The sequence below is a fragment of the Triturus cristatus genome, chromosome 4_2 (genome assembly GCF_964204655.1).
Source record: "Triturus cristatus chromosome 4_2, aTriCri1.1, whole genome shotgun sequence".
NCBI classification, from domain to species: domain Eukaryota; kingdom Metazoa; phylum Chordata; class Amphibia; order Caudata; family Salamandridae; genus Triturus; species Triturus cristatus.
In genome coordinates, this window is record NC_140586.1 from 50,574,699 (window position 1) to 50,596,692 (window position 21,994).

General features: G+C 49.6%; 1 protein-coding gene across 1 annotated transcript in view; it reads right to left on the reverse strand.

The window, feature by feature from the left end:
* DHH (desert hedgehog signaling molecule) overlaps positions 1–19,930 on the reverse strand; it is a 107,137-nt gene extending 87,207 nt beyond the window's left edge. Inside the window, exon 1 of the mRNA XM_085600425.1 lies at positions 16,354–19,930. Within this exon, the coding sequence (XP_085456551.1) occupies positions 16,354–16,659 (306 nt within the window). The 5' untranslated portion in view covers positions 16,660–19,930. The remainder of the gene's footprint in view (positions 1–16,353) is intronic.
* Positions 19,931–21,994: the final 2,064 nt, after the last annotated feature.

A 21,994-nucleotide genomic window follows, 5' to 3' on the forward strand; every position in this document is an offset into this window, starting at 1 on the left:
AAGAAATGCAAAGCGTCCATTTAGGTGCCATGAAAAAGGTCCGTGGCTGCAGTGCAAAATTGCGACATGCCACATCAACACCTACACAACCATTAGGAATTCCAGGCCTTAGATTCAAAACCACAGACTGTCAAAATCTTGCTCTTGTACAAATATCTCCCAACATAAATTGCCGCCGTTATTCAAAGCCTAACTCCTGGAATACTCTCGTCCCTGTATTTTAGGGCTGCCTTCATTTTAAATGACTATTTTAACTTCAGTCCTAGCACATTTGCGTGCAAGGGCTTCCTAGTGGTTTCAGGGGTGGGTTCACATTTTTGTGGGAAGATATCTAGGCAAGCTCTATTTTTTGTAGTCTGTTTCCAAATGTTCTCCCCACATAGTGAAGCTGCCAGAGGCGTTTGAGGCACCCCTTATTTGTTTTTTAGGTCTTGCATAGGCAGCCCTTGTGCTGTCTCTTCAAGACATGCTGTATTCAGGTATGGACTTTAAGCTCCATCCACTTTCCGCCCATCTTTTCAATTGGCTTCTGTTATGTTGTGTTATGTTTACTGGGTTTATAAAGCGCACAGCTGCCTCAGCAAAATGGCGTCCCGACGCTAACAGTAGAGGAGCAGAAACAAAAAGAAGGGCTCAAACAGAAAAAAGGGAAAAAGAAAGACCGGAGAAGACCAGATTACAACGCAGGAAAAAGGAAGGTCTTGATGGCTTTGCGAAAGGTCAGCAGGCTATCCATGCTGCGAATGTGAAGCGGCAGCGAGTTCCATAGTTTAGCTGCCAGGCAGCGAAAAGACCGCCCCCCCATCCGGAGACGCTTCACGCGGGGAACCACCACCAAGTGTTGCCCCAGGGAGCGAAGGTGGCGGCCACACACATAAGGTGTCAACAAATTGGCCAGAAGTCCAGGAGACGCGAATTTAAGAATTTTAAAAGATAGACAAAGAACCTTAAATTTGATTCGCTTAGCTATAGGCAGCCAGTGTAATTGACAAAGAGCAGCAGCTGTCGCGCACCTACGCGGAAGCCCCAGCAGAACTCTGGCAGCAGCATTTTGAACTCGCTGTAGGCGCACCACCTCAGCCTGGTTAGCTCTGAGAAGGAGCGAGCTGGCGTAGTCAAGTCTTGACAGGATCGCCGCCTGGACAATAAGCTGACGGCTGGGAGGGTCAAAAAACCCCAACATGGGTCTAAGATCCCGAAGAAGACCAAAACAAGTTCCAGCTACCTTCTTGGTGTGGTCTAGAAAACTGAGGGAGGAGTCCATTCAAGCTCCCAAATTTCTAACCACTGTCTTGGGGATAGGCATACTGCCGAGAGTGGATGGCCTCCATTGCTCATTCCACAGGCTCCTGTTCTTCCCCACCAACAGCACCTTGGTTTTATTACCATTGAGCTGGAGGCAGTTGGAGTTCATCCTTTGTAAATTGTCCTTTGTAAATTGTGGCTTTTGATTCGTTAATAGCCTTAGTAGCTACTCCGTACCTCCTTTTCTCCTGTTGTAATCTTCCATGAGGACTGCCCCTGTTACATGTGTTGTTACTCAGTATGTTTTATTAACTGTTTGTCAGCAATATTTTCTTAATCACTTTCTCCTAGCTGCTGTTGCAGGCACAACAGATTCTCCGCTCTCTGCTTCAGCAAACCAGAGTCCGGGTGTTTTCATGGCTCAGCGTGGCAACGATCATGGACGCCACGCCTTATCTTTTAAAGACGCTCCACAACCAGCCGCCTCGCTTTACGCTTCGTCAGATTTTTTTAAAATGATATGCTTTAGTTTTAAGCATGCCGAACTCCTTACCCATCCCACAACACTGCTTGCCCACCCCCAGGAACCCTCAAAGATTGCTTCATTTTTTTTTGTGCTTAATTAAAATTAACAGCTTCTCAGTGATTCACAATGTTTGTGTCGCGGCACCCCAGTGCGCCGTAAAAAGTAGCCAGGGCCGCTGCACCAAGCACACACGTTGGGAAACAGCAGATACGCTTTGTCACGTAAACAAGCCAAATCTGCAGTAAGACACTCCCTCCCCTCCCCGCTCAATGGCAGGCCGCCTCGCTTCATGCCTCTTCAGATTTGTTTTAAATTACTTACTTTTGCTTTAAGAATGCCAACCCTCTAACTCCTCCCACAACACTGCTGGCCCCTCCCCACCACCCCTCTGAGATCGCTTCTTTATAACACAACGTAGGCGTTGTCTTCTGGACGTTCCTGGTGCGGAATCTGATTGCTGCTGGTGCCGGGCAGGTCAGTGTCACAAAAATTAAACCTCAACAGGAAGCACTTACAGAAATAAAGAAAGCAGGTCCCCGAATTGAAGCTCCACTTCTGTAATGCATTAATCAGCCTAACTTTGTGCGCGTGGTTGGGGCTAAACAAGTGTGTTTTCTCCGCATTGCCACCATGAAAATTTAGCTGTAATCCTTAATGGAGGTGTTTTCATCCTTGCTTTTCTTGAGCGTAAACCCTCATGTGGTGTATGTGAAAAGGAGTTTCTTTCTCATTATCGGTTACATTGAGCCGGGTGGCTGGGAGGAGGAGTAAGCGCGGACATGTTCTGTTGTTTTTTTTTTTAACACTAAGATCACTGCCCGGCCTCACATGCTCTCAGGGACCACCTGATGCCTATTAACAACCCGATCCAGGCGGGAGCTTTGTCAATATGGCTGTTATGGTTAGCTCTTTGTGCCACTGAGCATGCTCCAAGGGGAAGAGACCTTACCAAGATGGCTCTTTGTTCACTCCGGAAAGAGTTATTTTTCAGGGCTACATTACTTTTGCAATTGTTGCTAATCAATCCTTCATATAGCTGCTTAACCTGCAGCCTTGTTTGCAATGCAATAGGTCTTGCATTACTGAAAGTTTGAGTTATTGGCGTTGCATTATTATTTGAACCACCAATAGCTCAAACTTTCAGTAATGCTAGACCTATTGCATTGATTGCAAATTCTTGTTTAATTTGGCATTGCACAGAATTTGACATAATCTCTTCTGGGTTTGGATCTGCTTATATTCTCTGTATACCTTGGTTGCGGGTTGCACTATTTCTACAGTTTATTAAAATGTCCCATGGAAGATCACATTCTAAGCATTTCCTGAGTACCCTCTGGGTCACCTGCACAACACATGACTCCATTTAAACCAGTGATATTCATGCTGTAGGGTTGAAGTATGAGGCGGGAGAAGAATATTAGCTATGAAGTTACTGAGGAGCACGAGTAATATGTTTTGACAAAGTAGGGGGGCCCAAAAAGTTCAAGAGATTTGGCCTACAGCTAGAGCTGCCAAATTGAGACCTGAGGAACCAAACTTGAATCCTGGCCGGGGTCCAAAAACTTGTGATTGTGAGCAAAACACTTAGGGGCACATGTACTGGAGCATCAATTTTTAAGAGGCTCCGGTGGCACAATGCCCTGCTCCATATTTACAATGCGGCGCTAAGCAACTTTGTGTGGCTTATCGCAGCATTGTAAATATTGTACCCTTTAATGTAGTTATCTGCATCAAAGGTACGTGCCATAGGTGTTGCCGTGGGCATTCCACCACGGCACACTTTTTGACACTGCCCCAGATATACAAGGATCTCTAGATCTGATGCAGTGCCAAAAACTAACGCCATTGAAAAGCAGGCGTTAGAGTGGCGCAACGAGGGGAAATACTTTTATTTATCCTCATGTTTTGCACTTTCTATGTGTGTTGCATTCTGCAGCACACATAGGAGGAACAAATCACCTTTAATGATTGTTCATGTGCAGGAAGGTGTCCCTTCCTGCGCCTAATCAATCATCCCTTCAAAGCGGGCACCCGTGCACCATGGTGCAAGGCTGTCTGCTTTGGAGCTAAGCAGATTTTTTAGTGCAGATGCAAGGGAAAACACAGTGGTGCGCTGTATTCTTGTGAATATGGCACATCCCTGCCTTTTTTAAATGAAGCAGCTTGGCGCTGCTAAATTGCTGGCAGCACTGCGCCATTTCTTTATAAATATGTCCCTCAGTCCCTTATTCACTGTTGCAGCTGGATGCCTCAAGTACTTGCTCTGGATTGCATTGCATCATCCTTAGTATGTAAATATAAGATTCTTGTATACCTCTGAGTGACTGACATTGGACCACGCTGTTGACGCACGGCTTCCATATCTGGGAGTTCTTCTCTCCAGAGTGCCCATCACCAGGGAATTCTGTGCCCAGTGCGTGCCAGCCTTTGGCAGTTGCTCTACCTGCCAGCATTCTCCAATCCTTAGATTTTGTTACACTTGGCGCTACCATAAGTACACACCAGGCCTCAGCTCTTGTAAACTTGGGGCTACCCATTCGGCCCCCCATGCCATACCCATGTTCTAGTTGGGGCGACTGGTTATTAGCTCCCAGGAGTCTCAACTCCTTTACTCATTGGTTCTATCCGGAAGTGTACCTGAATCTCCTGTCCTTGCTCAACTGATGGACACCCTTACCAAGCTCCTGCCCTCTTTAGTGCCCCCGTTTCCGGTGGCCATCTTCTAGATGAGGCTTAGGTGAGTGCCCACTAGCCCTGGGATCTTGCTTCGCTTGGCTCTCTGTTTTGGTGCAAGAAACCCTGTACCCTTGGGTGGCGGGACGGGGCCTCTGTGGGACATGGACCAGCGGTGTGGGCGGGGACAGGGCCCCCTTGACCCACCAGGGCACTGACATGATCTTCTTGCAGATTTGCAGGTACCACACCCCCGGACTTGTGTGGCACGGGCTGTGAGGCAAGGACTGAGAAGTAAAAGGTCCTACTCAGGGCTTTATGTGGGTCGGGTCCTGACAGTGCTCTACACCGGCAGTTCCAAAATGCAGGTAGTGAGACGGGTCCCTATCGGGCTCTCCAGAAAAAGCTGATAGGGTACTGGGAAATAAATATAAATGTGGAGCACGTTTGCAAAATTATACACATTGCAATTACATTCAAAATGACGTTTTTTCAAAGACGCAACATGGTTACTTCAACTAGAAAGAAAATGCCCTACAAAATCGATTTTGCTCCGGGAAATACTGAAACTAACATCGTACTTGGTTAGAGAAGGGAAGGCAGTGGCGGCTGGCAGAGTAAAGGGTGGCAGGGTGAGGGCAGGGTGGAGGGGATGAAAAAAAATCTTTTCTTTTTACAGCTGCTGTCTCTCCTCAGCTTCGGGCCCTTCTTGAAGCCGCCTTCTCCTCAGCTTCAATCCCGGAAGCACACAGGCTCCCCTAAGCCAATCACAACGCTGCTGTGATTGGTCTGGGCGCCGTGGTTCGGCATTTAGACGGGGTGTGTATTACAGCCTGGTGGGCAACATGCAAAGTGTGCATGACTGTTTGGCCAGCCAAAGACAGACGGCCAAACCGCCATGCGCACTTTGCATGTGTCACCACTCCTCCAGTCCACTTGAGACCCCAGTTCCGCCCTAACCCAGCCCTGTAGCGAAAAATAAAACGATAATAACGAGGTTATTATCATTTTATTTTTCCTGCTCTGAGAGCAAAGGGGCAACGCTCCTTCGCCTTAGCGGAGAAGCCGCTCCTGGGGAAGGGAGCAAGACTCGGAGCATGCTTGTGCGGTACAAGTAAAAAAAATGATGACTAATAACAGACTGAGAAATATATGTGAATATTTGGGACCATCAATACGGAAGAATAGAATTGACACAAAAGAAAATGCATGAAAATGATAGTCCATTTTGTTTAGGTGAGACAAGGTACGTTGTGTTCATGACGATTTCAAAAAGAGGCATATTGGTAAATAATATTACTTCACAAGACAACTTTCCATGGCGCTTCTCAAATCTGTATTTTCGGGTACAATCTCCTGATGCACTATGACACAGTATTCAGTTAGGGCCCCATTTACAGGAGGCCTGCACCATCGGAGCACACAGGCCTCTAAATCATATCTAAGAAGCCACGCGAAGCCACCCTGCTTGGCTTTGCATGGCCTCATAGATATGGAGTGAGGCAAGGCAGCGCAAAGTGCCTCGTTGCCTTACTTTGCATCAAGGAGGTGTTTCATGAGTGTTGCTGTGGGTGTTCCCACGCAACACCCATGGTAACACCCATGGATTTTGATGCTACCCCAGATTAACAAAATCACGTAAACCTGGGGCAGTGGCAAGAAAAAGACCTCAGAGATACCAGGGCAGGAAAAATATCTTAGAAATACCAGGACAGAACCTCAGAAGTAATTGGGCAGGAGAAAAATCTTAGAGATACCAGGGCAGGACCTTAAAGATATCAGGGCAGGAAAAAGACCTTAGAGATACCAGCGCAGGACCTCAGAGGTACCAGGGCAGAAAAAAGACCATAGAGATACCAGGGCAGGACCAGAACCTCAGGGATACCAGGACAGGAGCTCAAAGATACCAGGACAGGACCTCAGAGATACCAGGGCAGGAAAAAGACCTCAGAGATACCAGGCAGGACCAGAATCTCAGAGATACCAGGACAGGAAAAAGACCTCAGAGATTCCAGGACAGGAAAAAGACCTCAGGGATACCAGGACAGGAGCTCAAAGATACCAGGACAGGACCTCAGAGATACCAGGGCAGGAAAAAGACCTCAGAGATACCAGGCAGGACCAGAATCTCAGAGATACCAGGCAGGACCAGAATTCTCAGAGATACCAGGACAGGAAAAAGACCTCAGAGATTCCAGGACAGGAAAAAGACCTCAGAGATACCAGCGCAGGACCTCAGAGATACCAGGATAGGAAAAAGACCTCAGAGGTACCAGGGCAGAACCTCAGAGATACAAGGGCAGGAACAAGGCCTCAGAGATAACTGGGCAGGAACAAGACCTCAGCGATACCAGGACAGGAAAGAAACTAGAACTTAGAGATAACAAAGCACAAAACAAAACTTGGAACGTGTGTATATCACTGGTCCAGCCTTATGGACAATCTAAGGGCAGTGTCAGTGCGGTCTCATGGGGAAGTGTCGGGGCAGTCTCACATGGAAGTGTCGGGCAGTTTCGTGGCACCTCCAGGGGCACCTCACGTGCTGTGTCAGGCAGCCTCGGGATATTCTCAGCGCAGACTCTGCCGAGTCCGGTTCCTCTGACGTAGAACACTGTTTATCAACACCAAGAAGTAGCAGTTTGAAAATCCTTGAGATGGCTGTCATTCCAGCGAGAAAGAACAGCAGACAAAGGAGCGAGGGAGGAATGGGGAGGGAGAGGGGAGAGGGCATGAGACAAAGAGAGGGGGGGGGAGACGGCACGGGAGAAGGAGAGGAAAGGGAGGGAATGAGAGGAGAGAGGAGTGGGCCTGGGGGAACACAGCAGAGCAAAGGATGAGAGAAAGATGGGAGAAGGGCAGGGACTGGAGAGGAGAGTAGAAGGGGAAGAAGGAGGGGGGGGTTGGGGAGGAGAGGGGAGGGAAAGTGAGAGGAGAGCAGAGAACAGGAGGGGACAGCAGAGGGGGAAGGGGAACGGAGGAGAGGGCAGGGAGAGGAGATGGGAGAGGAGAGGAGAGGAGATGGGAAGGGCAGGAAGGAGAGAAGAGGATGGAGTGGGGAGGGACAGGAAGTGAAGAGGAGAGGAGGACAGGGGATGAGAAGGGAATGGAGAGGAGGGGGGAGCCCAGATGAGAAGAGGAAACAAGAAAGCGGGGAAAAGAGGGGTTAATTGGATAAAAAAAGGGGTTAGAGTGGGTGAGGAGAGAGCCTAGGAGAGAGGAAGAGAAGGGAGGATGGAGAAGAAGAGGCGAGAGAGTAGTTGGAAAAAATAGTAAGAGGTAATAAAGAGGCCGAAGATAAGGGGGAGAAGGTGAGAACAGAGAGGAAGGAAAAAGGGAGATGTGTAAAGGAAGAGGTGAATTAAAGGGAAGCAGCTGGAGGAAGAGAAGAGAAGGTGAAGGGATGAGAGAAGTGATGAGGGGGGGAAATGTGGAGAAGAGAAAAATGAGAGCGGCAGCGCCCTGAGTGAGGGACAGGGCCTGGAACGGAGAAAGCGGACGGATCGTCAATAGAAACCAATTACCGATATGACCCTTAAATGACCCCCACCTGTGCATCCGGTACACGTAGAACGTGACCCCTTCTACGGCGTGATAGTTCCGAGTCCCCGTGGTCCTCTACTCCATCCCACGAGCTCGGCTCCAGGTACCGGACTGCACCGGTACACGAGGCAATGCTATGGCGGCAGAGAAGCCGAGAGTCTGCGGGGGCAGTGAGAGGCACTAGGAGAGGCAAAAAGGGGAAATGAGAGGCACTAGGAGAGGCAAGGACGGGCAATAAGAGACAAGGATTCGCAGCGAGGGGCACTAGGAGAGGCAATGAGAGGTACTATGAGGGGCATGGAAGGCAATGAGAGGCACTAGGAGAGGCACGCAGTGCCCTCCTTGGGCAATGAAAGGCACTAGGAGAGGCAAACATGGGTGATGAGAGGCCAGAAGGGGCAACGAAAGGCACTAGGAGACGCATAGAAGGGCAAGGAGAGGCACTAAGAGAGGCCCGGAGGGCAATTACAGGTTTTTTGAGGGGCAATGAGAAGCACTAGGAGAGGTACGGAAGGCAATTACAGGCACTATGAGGGGCAATGAGAAGCACTAGGAGAGGCAAAAAGGGGAAAATGAGAGGCACAAAAGGACAATGAGAGGGCAGAGGGGCAATGAGAGGCACTATGAGAAGCATAGATGGGCAATGAAAGGCACTGGGAGAGGCACGCAGGGGCAATGAGAAGCGCTAGTAGAGGCAATGAGAGGCACTGACTAGGAGATGCAAGATGGGGCAAATGAGAGGCACTGGGAGAAGCAATGAGAGTAAAGAAGGCGAAATGAGAAGCACCAGGAGAAGCATGGAAGGGCAACCCGAGGCACTAGAAGAGGCAAAGAGGGGCCGCGGATATGGTTAAAGAGAGCCAGGGAGAGGCAAGGACAGACACAAAGAGACAGGACCCAGGAAGGGGCTGTGATATGTGAAGGGACAGAGAAGGAACCTCAGACAAAAGCAGAGTTTGCAATTGCCAGAGAGCAGCCAAAGGGAGCGCCCTGGAAAAACAGGGCACCTGGGTCAGGATTATGGGCCCGCCCGTTTGGGATAAAGTTAGGGGATGTGAAGGACTGGGTTTAGTGAGGTTAGTGTAAGGCAAAGATTAGAGTGTGTTTAGAATCAGGCTTGGGTTAGTGTTAAGGAGTAACTACGAAATGTAGGTTTAGAATCGGGGGGCATGGTTGGAGCTGGGGTTAATGTTAGGGTTCAGCTTAGAGTTAGGATCAGGAAGGGGGCATGGTGAGTTTGGAAACTTTAGAGCAATGGTAGACTTGGGATAGGGCGCTGAGTTGAGATTACGCAGAAAAGGTGTGGGCAGGACAGTTATGGTAAGGGGGGTTGAGACTGAGCTGGCATTACGGCTTATGGGGTCTTCTTTGCAATGCAACACAGGGTTCCTCAATGCTTACTCTGCCCCTCAAATCTACACCCTAGGTTCTCGATACTCAACTCTACACCCTGGACTCCTGATATTCAATGTTACACCCTGGGCTCTCGATACTCAACTCAATGCCTAAAGCTCAGGGTGTAGAGTCGAGTAGCCAATACTCAACTCTATGCCTAGTAGCCAATACTCAGTTCTATTTTATTTTTAAAATTTTACGGAGTTTTATAAAGCGCAAACTTGACCTGAAGGTATTGGGTATCAGAGCGCTTTACATAGCACCAGTTGTATTACATGAGGACACATTCTTATTTTTGTTAAGCATGGGGAAATTAAGTGATTTGCCCAGAATCACAGGATGTTCAGCGTCATTGCCGAGACACAAACCCAGTTCCCCAGATTCGAGGTTGACCGCCCTAGCCGTTAGGCCAACTACTCTCCTCAGTTCTACACCTATCAATCAACCAATAAGAATTTGCATAGCACCCTAATCTCCCCGGGGGGTGTCTAGGCGCTGCGTGAGATGAAGCTATACAAACAGCCAGGTTTTGAGGCCGCTCCTGAATTCTGTGAGGGAGGTGGAGGTTCGGAGATGGATGGAGCGCTGTTCCACGCCTTGGCAGCGAGGTGGGAGAAGGTGCGTCCTCTGGCTCGGGTGCGATGGATGTGGGGGACGGTGGCAAGGGCCAGGGAGGCAGACCGCAGGTGTCTGGTGAGCTGGTGGAAGGTCAGGCAGTTCAGGTATTTTGGCCTTGTGTTGTGGAGGGCCTTATAGGCTTCGGTGGGCAGTTGGAAGTGGCATCTCTTCTTGATGGGGGGCCAGTGCAGGCTGCGGAGGTGTGGGGTTATGTGGGATCACCTGAGCAGGTCCAGGATGACTCTTACTGCTTCGTTTTGGATAGTTTGGAGGCGCTTGAGGAGGAGAGTGGTGGTTCCGGCATAGAGGGCGTTCACAAACCTAGATTTTAGATACTCAGCTCTACGCCTAGAGTTTGGATACTCAGCTCGATGCCTAGTAGCCGATACTCAGCTCTACAACTAGAGTTTGGACACTCAGATCTACACCTAGAGTTTAGATACTCAACTCTACGCATAGTAGCCGATACTCAGCTCTACGCCTAGAGTTTGGATACTCAGCTCGATGCCTAGTAGCCGATACTCAGCTCTACAACTAGAGTTTGGACACTCAGATCTACACCTGGAGTTTAGATACTCAACTCTACGCATAGTAACTGATACTCAGCTCTATGCCTAGAGTTTGGATACTCAGCTCTACACCTAGAATACGGATACTCAGCTCTACACTTAGAGTTCGGATACTCAGCTCTACACCTAGACTTGTGCTCCAATACCAACCTCGACTCTAGGTTCTGATACCAGGCTCCTTCTTGGGGAGGGGTGTAATATTAAACATCCTTGGGGCTCTCAAAACCGGGCTACCTCAGTGGCACCGAAATATAACTCAAAAGCTGGGGTCCAATAACTAATGAACCGAGGACTCCAGTACTCAGCTCTACGTGAGACTCCCCACATCCAACTATACATGGCTTTCAATACCTGATAAAACGTCTGAGGATCCAATGTCCCTTTCTACCTAGGGATCCTGTACCAAAATCTGCCTGGGGCCCTTGACTCAACTGCATACCTTCAGCTTTGTAACCTGACATGCCAGGTATCGCTTGTAGATATAGGCCTAACTCTGTGATTTTCACACCTAACTTTATGCCTGGAGGTATCATAACCCAACTCTTTTTGGTGTTCTGATACCCAAATCTACCTGGAATCTCAATTCTCAATTGTACACCAATGGTCCTTAAAAACAAACCTACTCTTAAGGAGGTGAGTCCCATCTCTACACCTGTGAGTGTGGCATTCAACTCTACACCTTGAGCACTGATGTCAAACGCTACACTTTTGGGCTCTGGTACCATGCTGATACCAGCACCCTAAGGGCTCTGATATCAACCTCTAAACAGGGTTCTGATGCCAAAGCCTATTTGAGGCTTTTATTTATACCCATCTCCGGACCTTTAGATAACTATAGCAAGCCTCACACATGGGCTGAAAAGACCTGAACTCTAAAACCCAAAACCTCATCAAGTCCATCACAACTATTTCCACGCCTGTGGCTCTAGAACCCAAAACCTCACTCGAGTCCTTCACAACTATTTCCACACCTGTGGCTCTGAAACCAACAACTCACCTGAGTCCCTCACAACTATTTCAATGTCTGTGGCTCTAAAACCATCACCTCTCCTGATTCCCTCACAACTATTTCCACGCCTGTTGCTCGGAAACCAAAACCTCATCCGATTCCCTCACAACTATTTCCACTCTTGTGGCTATGAAACCAACACCTCACCTGAGTCCCGCCCAACTATTTCCATGCCTGTGGCTCTTAAATTGACACCTCACCCGAGTCCCTCACAACTATTTCCACGCCTGTGGCTCTGAAACCAACACCGTACAACTATTTCCACACCTGTGGCTCTGAAACCAACATCTTACAACTATTTCTACACCTATGACTCTGAAACCAAGTCCAACACCTCACCAAGTCCCTCACAACCATACCCCCGCAATTTTGAGTCACCTCAATACCTAAGGTTTGTAAACATACTACTTTGCCTTGCTGGTTTTATACTCAGCTGTACACTTGGGCTGTGTCACTCACTATTAAACATGTGGCTCTCACTCCCCTGCATCTACTGTGGTGCTGATAGTTCTAAACTGTAGCTCTGTTACCCATCTCAAACATAGGACTCCGGTACCCAGCTCATCCCCTGAAACTCAACACCAAACTCTACACTTGGGGCTCTAAAACCCCACTCTGCACCTGGTGCACTGGGGCTCGACTCTACACCTGGGGCTCCTTGTACCCATCTATACACCTGTGGCTTTCATACCCAACTAACTACCCGGAGCTTTGATAAGAAGCAAGATACAAGGATCCCTGAAACCAAACTCGACATTTGGGCTCTTGATTTCAAACTTTGCACTTGGGGCGCTGAAACCTGTCTCCACACCTATGGATCTTGAAACCCATCTCTGTACTCGAGGCGCTGAAACATAATGCTGTTCCTGATGATTTTTTAGCCAACTCTAAACCTTGGTTTCTGATCCCCAAATATGCATCTTGAGAGTTGATGCTTAGCTCTAGACTTGGGCAAAAACAACAGTTGATGGACAGAATGCAGAACAATGTCATACATTCACCCCAGTACAGAGATCTGGACCTAAATCCATTGTTTTTTTGCTCACCATGCCGTTCCAGTTTGAACCCAGCCATATGCAAATCAGTCTTGACCCTGTGCCTCATGGGAACAGTCAAGCCCGAACTGCCAAGCCAGGTGAAGCTCCAAAACCGATCCTAGGATGCTTGTTTCCGGTCCAGGGAGGACCTGGCTTGGCAGTTCGGGCTAGACTGTTCCCATGAGGCACAGGGTCAAGACTGATTTGCATATAGCCAGGTCTAAACTGGGGTGGCATGGTGAGCAAAAGAATGATGGATTTAACCCAGATCTCTTGACTGGGGGTGAATGTTTTGATTTGTTCTGCATTCTGTCCATCAATTATGTGTCTTTTGCTTTCTCGCCCTAAGTGCGCCAGGTATGCTCAGACGTGAGTCCTGGGCTCACTGTGCCACTGGATACAAAGTATCCTGGCTGAAGAGGGGTGAAACCCCGAAACCGGTCCTAGGATGCTTGTTTCTGGTCCAGGGAGGATCTGGCTTGGCAGTTCGGGCTGGACTGTTCCCATGAGGCACAGGGTCAAGACTGATTTGCATATAGCCAGGTCTAAACTGGGGTGGCATGGTGAGCAAAAGAATGATGGATTTAACCCAGATCTCTTGACTGGGGGTGAATGTTTTCATTTGTTCTGCATTCCGTCCATCAATTATGTGTCTTTAGCTCTAGACTTGGGGCGTTCGTTATCCAACTATGGCTGTGATTCCAGCCTCCACCTATGACTTTGATATTTCTTTATTTGATTGTTTATTTGAGGAGTTTTATATAGCGCGAACATGACCGGTTCGGGTATCAGAGTGCTGTACATATAGAAATCAAGTCATACATAACGGGAAAAGAAAAGAGTAAAAACTCAATACCTCGGTAATTTGTCATTTTGACGAATTCCTAAAATGAAGAAAATCAGTCCGACGAAAACAGTTTGATGAAACGTCGTTTTAGGGAAAAGTTAAAATGACAATCTATGTTTTCTATTAAAATATAGTGTTTTGGTGGAAAAGTAAATGCTGACAAAGAAGAGGAAAGCGTACCAAAGACGTAAGAATGGAAATGGGGTTGGTATACACTTTTAAGGGTACCATAGAGGCTAATAGAGGCTAATAAAGGGTTTGTATTAAAAAAAAGGTTAATAAATCAGGAGTGGGAGTAAGGGGATTGCAAAAATAGATGGGAATTAAGAGGGAGGGGAAGAGGTGTTTTAAAGTACAGAGGGAGTAAGGGGTTGTAAATAAAATAAAAGGAAATAAATGAGGACGGGGTGTAAGGGGGTCGTAAAAAGTGCGAGTAGGGGACAGGGGGATTAAGTGCTTTTATAATATATTGGAGTACAGCTGGGGTGGAGTAAGGGTTTTAAAGTAGGGAGTAAAGCAGAGTGGGAGTAAGAGGATCGTTATAAAAGTGAGTAACGAAGGAGGATAAAGGTGTTTAAAAAAACAATATGTATAAAGCGGGGAAGGAGTATGAGTTTGAAAAGTAAATGGAATATTGTGAGGTGAGCGTAAGGGGTCTGAAGAAAGGGAGTAAAACTGGAGATGGAGTTAGGAGTTTGCAAAAGCCGGGGTGTAAATCTAAAGGAGAAGTAATAGGTTTGATTTTTTTTTAAAGAGTAAAGCTGGAGGGGAGGGGAGTAAAATGGTTTGAAAAGGGGAGCAAAGAGGCATTAAGGGGTTTGTAAAACAATTGGAGTAAAGCAGTAGAGAGTAAGGGGTTTAAAAAAGGAAATATAGCGGGAGTCAAAGTGAGGTATTTGTTAAAAAATGGAGTACAGCAGGAGGAGAATAAAGGATTTGTAAAGAACAAGCGTAAAGTGGAAGAGAAAGTAAGGAGTTTGGGGAAAAAATGGAGAGAAGAGTGTCTTACAAAAGGGACAGGAGGGCTATGGGGGCCTCTCTTAAACGCTGTAAAGCAAAAATCAAACATGCAGAAAGGAAAGTTTCTCCAAGAATGGCTTTCTGCAGGTTGGTTTGCTCAACCTAGTGAAAGCCATACTAAAAGAAAAATTCGTCAACACTGGTTCGACAAAGCAAATTCTTCAGAACCATTTTCTACATGTTGGGTTTTCATCAAGATCACATACAACCACCCAGTTATACCTGAGGCTCTTTTCCCCAACTCTACACCTGGGGCTCCCGATAATGAGCTCTAATCCCCAGGCTGTGTTGATACCCTTCTCTGCCCAGGCTTTGCATACCAAACCCTACACACACACACACACACATGGGGCACTTGGCTTTGATACTCAGCTCTGCTTATAAGGATGCAGTGTCCAGCTCTTCACTTGGGGCTGCTGATGCCAAAAATTACACCTAGGGCACATGACCAGCTGTACATCTAGAATTGTATGGTACCAATGTTTACCACAGGAGCTGCTGAGACTAAACTGTACACCTGGGGCTACTGATACCCAACTCTACCACCAAAGCTCTCAATGCTAAAAGCTACACAGAGTTATTGATACTTGCTGTGGTCGTAACCCAACCCTACCCTTGGCCTCCGATACCCAATATTATACCCACGGCTTTCAATCTCCATCTCTATCCCTAGGACTCTGATACCCAAATCTACATCTGAGACTCTCAACACCAACCTCTACCCTCAGGTCTCTAAAACCCTAGATACTGTCGGGCAGGGGGGCCTGACTCTACACCTAGGACTCATTCTACCCAGATGTGCACCTCTGGCTTTGAAACCCAACTCCTTGTCGTGGTACGGCGCACAACACAATGAAAGCACATTCTACTCTTCGGCTCTTGAAATCAAACTGAAACCTGTTCTCTGCACCTGATGATCTTTTTTTTAACAACTTTATTCAGACATTTGAAACTGTTAAATGGCCATAGCAACATGTCTAGTGAGTGTGCTTGGATATACATGAGCATACACACAAGGATGAGCGATACACCTCTGCTGATCTTGATACCCACCTCTGTACTCCAAGTGCTGATTCTTAACTACTTAACTCTATTCCAGAGGGTTTGTTTACCAAACTCTATTCCTGGGGTTCTGATGCCCAAATCTGCATCTCGAGCTCTGACACTCATCCCTAGACTTGGGGTGTTAGCGATCCACCTTTACGCCTTTGATGCCAGCTTCACCTATGACTTTGATACCCACCTCTACCTGAGGCTTTTATCCCTAATTCTACACCTGGGGCTCCCAATACTCAACCAGCGGCTGTGGTTGATACCCACCTCTGCCTGGACTCTAAATACCAAGCCCTACATCTGGGACACTAGCCAACTTTAATCACGAGGCTCTAGTGGCCAAATTTACACCTGGGGCTCTTGATACCAACTCTACTCATAGGTCACTCGATGGCTAGCTGCACCCTGTGGGTTGTTAAACACCTGTGTCTACACCGGGAGTCAGTGATGCCCATGACTAACGCAGGGTCTTGGGGATACCCTACTCTACAACAAGGGCTCTTGATGCTGATCTCTACATGGGGGTTCTTGGGAGCCAACTCTAAACCTGCCATTGTCAATACTAAGCTCTACATGTGGTTGATGCTCAGCTCTACATCTGCATTCACCTTTACACTTGGGGCCATTTTTGATGCTGAACTCTACATCTGCCGGTCTCTATGGCCAACGCTATAAGTGGGGATCTGATGCACAATGGGATGCATGAAACTGTGATGCTAAGGTTAACAGTGGGGGGGGGGGATTGAGAGCCAGCTCTACACTCCGGCTCTGATACTGAGTTCTTCACTCCCGCTTGAGCCCACCCCCCACCAGGCAGATACCTCGGTCATCAGACGGTCAGCCCCTGTGTTCTCCTCGTCCTTGAAGATAATGTCGGGGTTGTAGTTGGGCACCAGCTCCCCGTATCTGTCCGAGCTCCGGGTGATCTTGCCCTCTGCCTTCCCGCTGGCTCCCAGTGTTTTCTCTGGCACGTTGGGCACAAACTGCCTGAGACGCAGTGGGTTCAACTTTCGGGGGTATCGTGGGCGACCCACTGGGCCGCGGCCAGGCCCGCACCCTCTGGCGGGGGCAGTCAGGAGCCAGCAGCACAAGCAGAGCATGGTGGGCCTGAGTAGGACCCCCCGCATGGCCAAGCGAGGCCCCCTGGTCCTCCTAGGCCAGGTGCCAGCTCATTGAACCCAGTGCCACCCCTGGTCAGGGTCCCTTAGTCACTGGTGGCACAAGCTGAACATGGTGGGGTGAGGAGGATCTTGTGTGTGCCCAGGGAAGGCCTGCTCCTCGTGACTCCCATGCCAGCACTGCTCTAGTCGCTCTGGAACCTGTGGGGGGTCATCGCCCCATACTGCACTGCTACTGGCACAGGCTCTTCTGAGCAGGACGCTGCAGATGCCCAGATGGGTCTTGACTCCTTCTGCACCCTTGTTAATGCCTTAGACCCTGCGTTGCTCTCTACTCCTCCTGGCCCCTGTGCCAGCCCATGCTATTCCTGGACCCTATGCCAGTCTGTGGTGCTCGGGCATCACGTACCAGAGTCTCTGCTTCCTGCCCCCAGGCCAGTGCGTTAGTTCTCCTGCCCCCTGGACCAGCTCCTAGTTCCCCTGGACTCCCTGTCAGCCCCTCGTTCCGGTGGCGATGCTCCTCCTGTAGTCCCTGTTGCTCTTGGATCTCGTGTCAGTCTCTGGTTCTCCTGGCCCCTATGCCTGCAGCGAATCCTACGGGTTGCGGCCAGTCCTTGGTTTTTTTGAACCCTGCGCCGGTGTCTTTCCTTTCTGGCTGTGTGCCAGTCGTCGGTTCTGCTTGGGCGGTCCCTTGTCCTCCTGGACCACGTGCCTGTCACTGGTCCTCCTCAGTCCTGTGGCAGCCTGTGCCTCCTGTGTCAGTGGGGCACTCAGAGGCCGCGGTGCCAGTCGCTGGACACCCGGTACCCGGAGCCAGTTATTGGTGCTGCGGTTCACTGTGTCAGTCTCGTCGTCCTGACTTTAGCCAGTCCCTGGTCCTCCTGTACCCTTGGCCAGTTTGGCCCTCCTGGGCTCTGTGCCAGTCGGTGGTCCTTATGCACCCCTTGCCAGTCTCTACTCCTTTAGGAATGTGTGCCAGTCGCGACCCCCCTGCACTCTGCACTGGCCCCTGGTCCTGCTTGCCAGCCCGGTCAGCGTCCCTCGGGCGCTGCTGGCACAAGCGGAGTGGCAGCAGGAGGCGCTGCCAAGGCCGGGCTCCTTCTTTACTAGGGTCCGGCCCCTTCCTGACCAGGGGCAGATCTCGGAGCGCGATAATCCTCCTCCTGGGATCGGCTAATTCCTGCCTGGGCCGTATCGCGAGCGCACTCGGAAGTGACCGGCCACTGCCAACGCCGCCTACTTCTAAGCATTCCCAGAGCGGGCAGCGAGCTGTCCAAGATCACACAGTTCAATAAAGTCGCTAAGCGAGAATTAGAGCGCGAGTCTCTGAGCTCGTCAGCCAGCCGCTTAAACACTAGACCACGTGGGTACACCCCCACCGCTGAACCATATCTCACCCCAGAGAGGGGGTCACTGTGCCGTATTCAGACACTTACGGAAAGCATGTCGATGTCATCGTTAGTCTGGGCTCCCATGGTGTGCTTCGTTCGGTTCCCTCGCTTGCTGTCACTGAGCATGTCTACTCCTTAGCTGGACGTCTATAGTGGGTGTAAGCAGGGCCCCGGCTGCATCCAACAGTCTCTTCTTGGTTCCCAGATAGACTCTGATTTCTTCCAGTGAGTGGCTGTCTCGATTTCGGCCTCATGCTGAGCACCTGGCGCCGAATGGCTGTCTTTTCCTCACCATGGAAAGGAAAGTCTGTGTTGTTCTACTGAGTGAAGCTGTCTCTTGCTCGGCCTTGGACTAGGGGTAACTGGCCTTTCCTCGACTTTGGTCTAGGCGTCCATTTTATATCTGGGCGGAGCTGTCTCATTTTCTGCCCCAGACAAGGGGCCTCTCCTGGGTGTGACTGCTCCTAGCTGGGTCTAAGTCTCGGAGCATATTTTTCTTCTGGGTGTACCTGTCTCTTGCTCAGCCCCAGTCTGGGTGTAGTTGTCTCTTCCTCTGTCTCAGGCTGCGGTCTCGTGTCCTTTTTGGTGCAGCTGTCTTGTCATCAGCTTGGGACTCTCTTTGTATTCAATGTGCAGCTCTCTTTCTGAGCCTTGGGCTCAAGTGTTGACAGTTAAGTGTCGGTGCTGAGCATCGGAAACCACCTGCTCAAATTAAGCACTGCTCTGTATAACTGTCTTTTCTTGCTCCAGCATGGGTGTCTCTTTCCTTAAGGATGTTGTGATGTATCTTTAACTTCCCAGGCTGGGTGACATTTTTCCCCCTCCCACATCAGAACACTTGCAGTTGTCTCTTCCTTAGCGCCAATGCACTTTGTTTGTTTCTTTTGCTTCTGGGTGTGATGATCTCGTGCTGCCTGCGCTTTTGCTCCCGAATGTGGCGGTGTCTTGCAGCCTTTCCTCTTTGCTACAGCTGTCTTCCTCTCAGCTCCCAGGCGAAGCGTCTCTTTTCCTGCTGGGTGTAGGTGACTCTGTCCTATCGTCGGGATAGACGTCGCTTCACTCGTGCGTGGCTGCCCCTTCTTCGTTCAGGCTCTCTCGTTCCTATTGGGTGTAATTGCTCTTGCTTATAACAAATCTAGACGTCTCTCTCCTCTTGGGTGACGCTGTCTCTTCCTAAACTGCCAGTCCACAACACTTGTCTCCTGCTCCTGTGTCTGGCAGTCTTGTCCTCGGTCCGTACAATGAGTATATGTTGTCTCTTGTCTTGAAGGTGTGGCAGTCTCTTCTTAAGTCCAAAAACCCGTTCACCTATACGATACCTTTGGTCTTTCGGGTTGCTGTCTCTTTCTTAGTCCCAGGGTGTCTCTTCTCCTTAAGCGTCTAGCTTTCCCCTCTTCAAGTCTGGAGTTTTTCCTCCTGTTTGTAGCTGTCTCTTTCTCTCTCTCCAGGCTGGAATAGGCTCTGTCATCGGCAATCGTTTTGTCTTTTTTACTCCGAGTTCTAGCTGTCTCTTTGCTCAAACTCGTATAGTCTGTCTCGCCCTCAAGCTAAGTCAGCCGCCACTTTTCGTCATCTGTGTAACTGGCTCTTCCTCAGCCTCACGCTTGTCGCTTTTTCTCACGGGTGTAGTGCTCCCCTTTTCACTCTCCAGGCTGCGATAGGCTGTCTCTCTTGGCATCTCAGCCCAAATGTATCGGTGTCTCTTTGAACCCCTCGCTCTCTCGCGAGTGCTTACAATGGGCGTCTTTGCAGACAGCTCGCGGCAGCAGGTGTCCTTGACCAGAAGTCTCACGACTGACATCTCTATGCGTCCAATCTCGCTGCCGTCCTGTGCTCCCTCCTTGGAACTTGCACCCCCGCCCCGGCCCTCACCCCCGCACTGCCTCCGCACTCTCTTCAGCTCTCAGTCGGAAAAACATGTCCCTCAGCTTCCAGAATAGGTCCCCAGTGCCATCGCTTGTATTCAGTACCGCCCGACTCCTAACGGAGGGGCCCTCAGTGCTGTCACTTGATCCCCACTTCCCCTAAACTTCTGCTGTCGCTGCCCTCGTCGCCAGTCTGTCCATTCGATGCTCGCCCGGTGCTCCTTGTGCTAAATGCTCCCCTGCTTTCCGCGCGCGTCTCTCCTCTGCGCCCTCAGTGCATCGTGTCTCAGCGCTCCCAGGGCCCGCTCAGTGCCTCGTGCTTCTCAGTGGACAGCGGCGCCCTCAGTGTACCCTCGGCTCTCATTGGTGCCCTGCTCTTTCAGCGCCCCTGGTCGCCCAGTACCACCTCACTGCACGGTGCCCTCTGCCGCAGACTATGCGTCCTTATTTCTTCCGAATCATGCCCTATGTGCACCAATCCATCGATGCTCCGGTTCTTCTGCCTCCACCGACTCCCACTGCCCCATCCCTCCAAGCACAGGGCCCAGTTACAGACAATGCACCCCATGCACGCTCCCGACTCCTCTCCGGGCACGCCCCTCCGTCGCGCCCCGATTGCGCCACACGGGCTGTTAATTGTTAATGAGCAGGTAATGGTCAGGGCGTGACGTGGGAGGGGGTTGGGGAAAGTTCTGCTTCCATGCACACCACTCCAGCTCTTTTCCATGCCACAGAGCCCTGAAGGCCCACAGGGCTGAAAAAGTGCACGTGGGTGATACAAATGTAGAGTCACAAAAAGCATAGGCAAAGTCAATAGGTCTCATCTACGGAAGAGCTATTGGCTTTGCCAATGTGTTTTAGCCATGTTGTACGCCAGGGTGGCTGCTGTTCAGCATGGCTTCAAGTTAGTGTCTTACAGTGGAGTGGCATAGAGTGTCGTGTATTGGAAAGGCATAGAGTGGAGTCGCGCAGAGTGACATACAGTGGAGTGTCATAGAACAGAGTGGACTGGTGTAGAGTGCACTGACGTAGAGTGTGGCAGAGTATAGTTGCATAGAGTGCAGTGGGGTAGAGTGCAGCGGCATAGAATTTAGAGATGTACAATGCAGCATCATAGAATGCAGTGGCATAGATTGGTGTTGCATAGTAGAGTGCAGTGGCGTAGAGTTATGCAGAGAAGAGTGGTGCAGAATAGAGTATAGTGATGAAGAGTGCACTGGCATAGTGTGGAGCGCTGTAGATTATAGTGGCATAGAGTGGAGTGATGCAGAGTAGAGTGGTGTACAGTGTTTTGGCATTGAATGCAGTAGTGCAGAGTAGAGTGGTATAGCGTTCTGTGGCTTTGAGTGCAGTGCTGCAGAGTAGTGTCCTAGAGTTCATTGGTGTAGAGTGGCGTAGAGTGCAGTGGCGTAGAGAGGTGTTGAGTAGAGTGGCATAGAGTGCAGTAGGGCAGAGTAGAGTGCAGTGGCGTAGAGTACAGTGGTGTAGTGTGCAGTGGAATAGAGTAGAGTGGTGCAGAGTAGAGTGCCGCGGTTTCAAGTGGCATACAGTGCAGTCGAGTGGCCTAGAGTAAAGCATTGAGTGTTATGGAGTATGGTGGCGTAGATTGCAATGGAGTAGAGTGTTGAGCATAGAATTCAGCAGCATGCAATGCAGCATTGTAGAATGCAGTTGCATAGCTCAGAGTGTTGCAGAGTAGAGTGCGGTGGCGTAGAGTGCAGTAGTGCAGAGCGGAGTTGTGCAAAGTAGAGTGGCATAAAGTGAAGTAGTGCAGAGTAGAGTGGAGTGGCATTAAGTAGGGTGGCAGGAAGTGTAGTGGTGTAGAGATACAGAGTAGAGTGGCGTGGAGTGCAGCAGCATAGAATTCAGTGCCGTACAATGCAGTCGTAGAATGAAGTGACGTAGATTAGAGTGGTGCATAGTAGAGCGCAGTGGCATAGAGTTCTGTGGTGCAGAATAAAATGCAGTGGTGCAGAGTACTCTGGTGTAGAATGCAGTGATGCAGAGTAGAGTGGCGTAGAGAAGCAGAGAGTGCAGTGGCATAGAGTGGAGTGATGTAGAGTAGAGTGGCATAGAGTTCAATGGTAG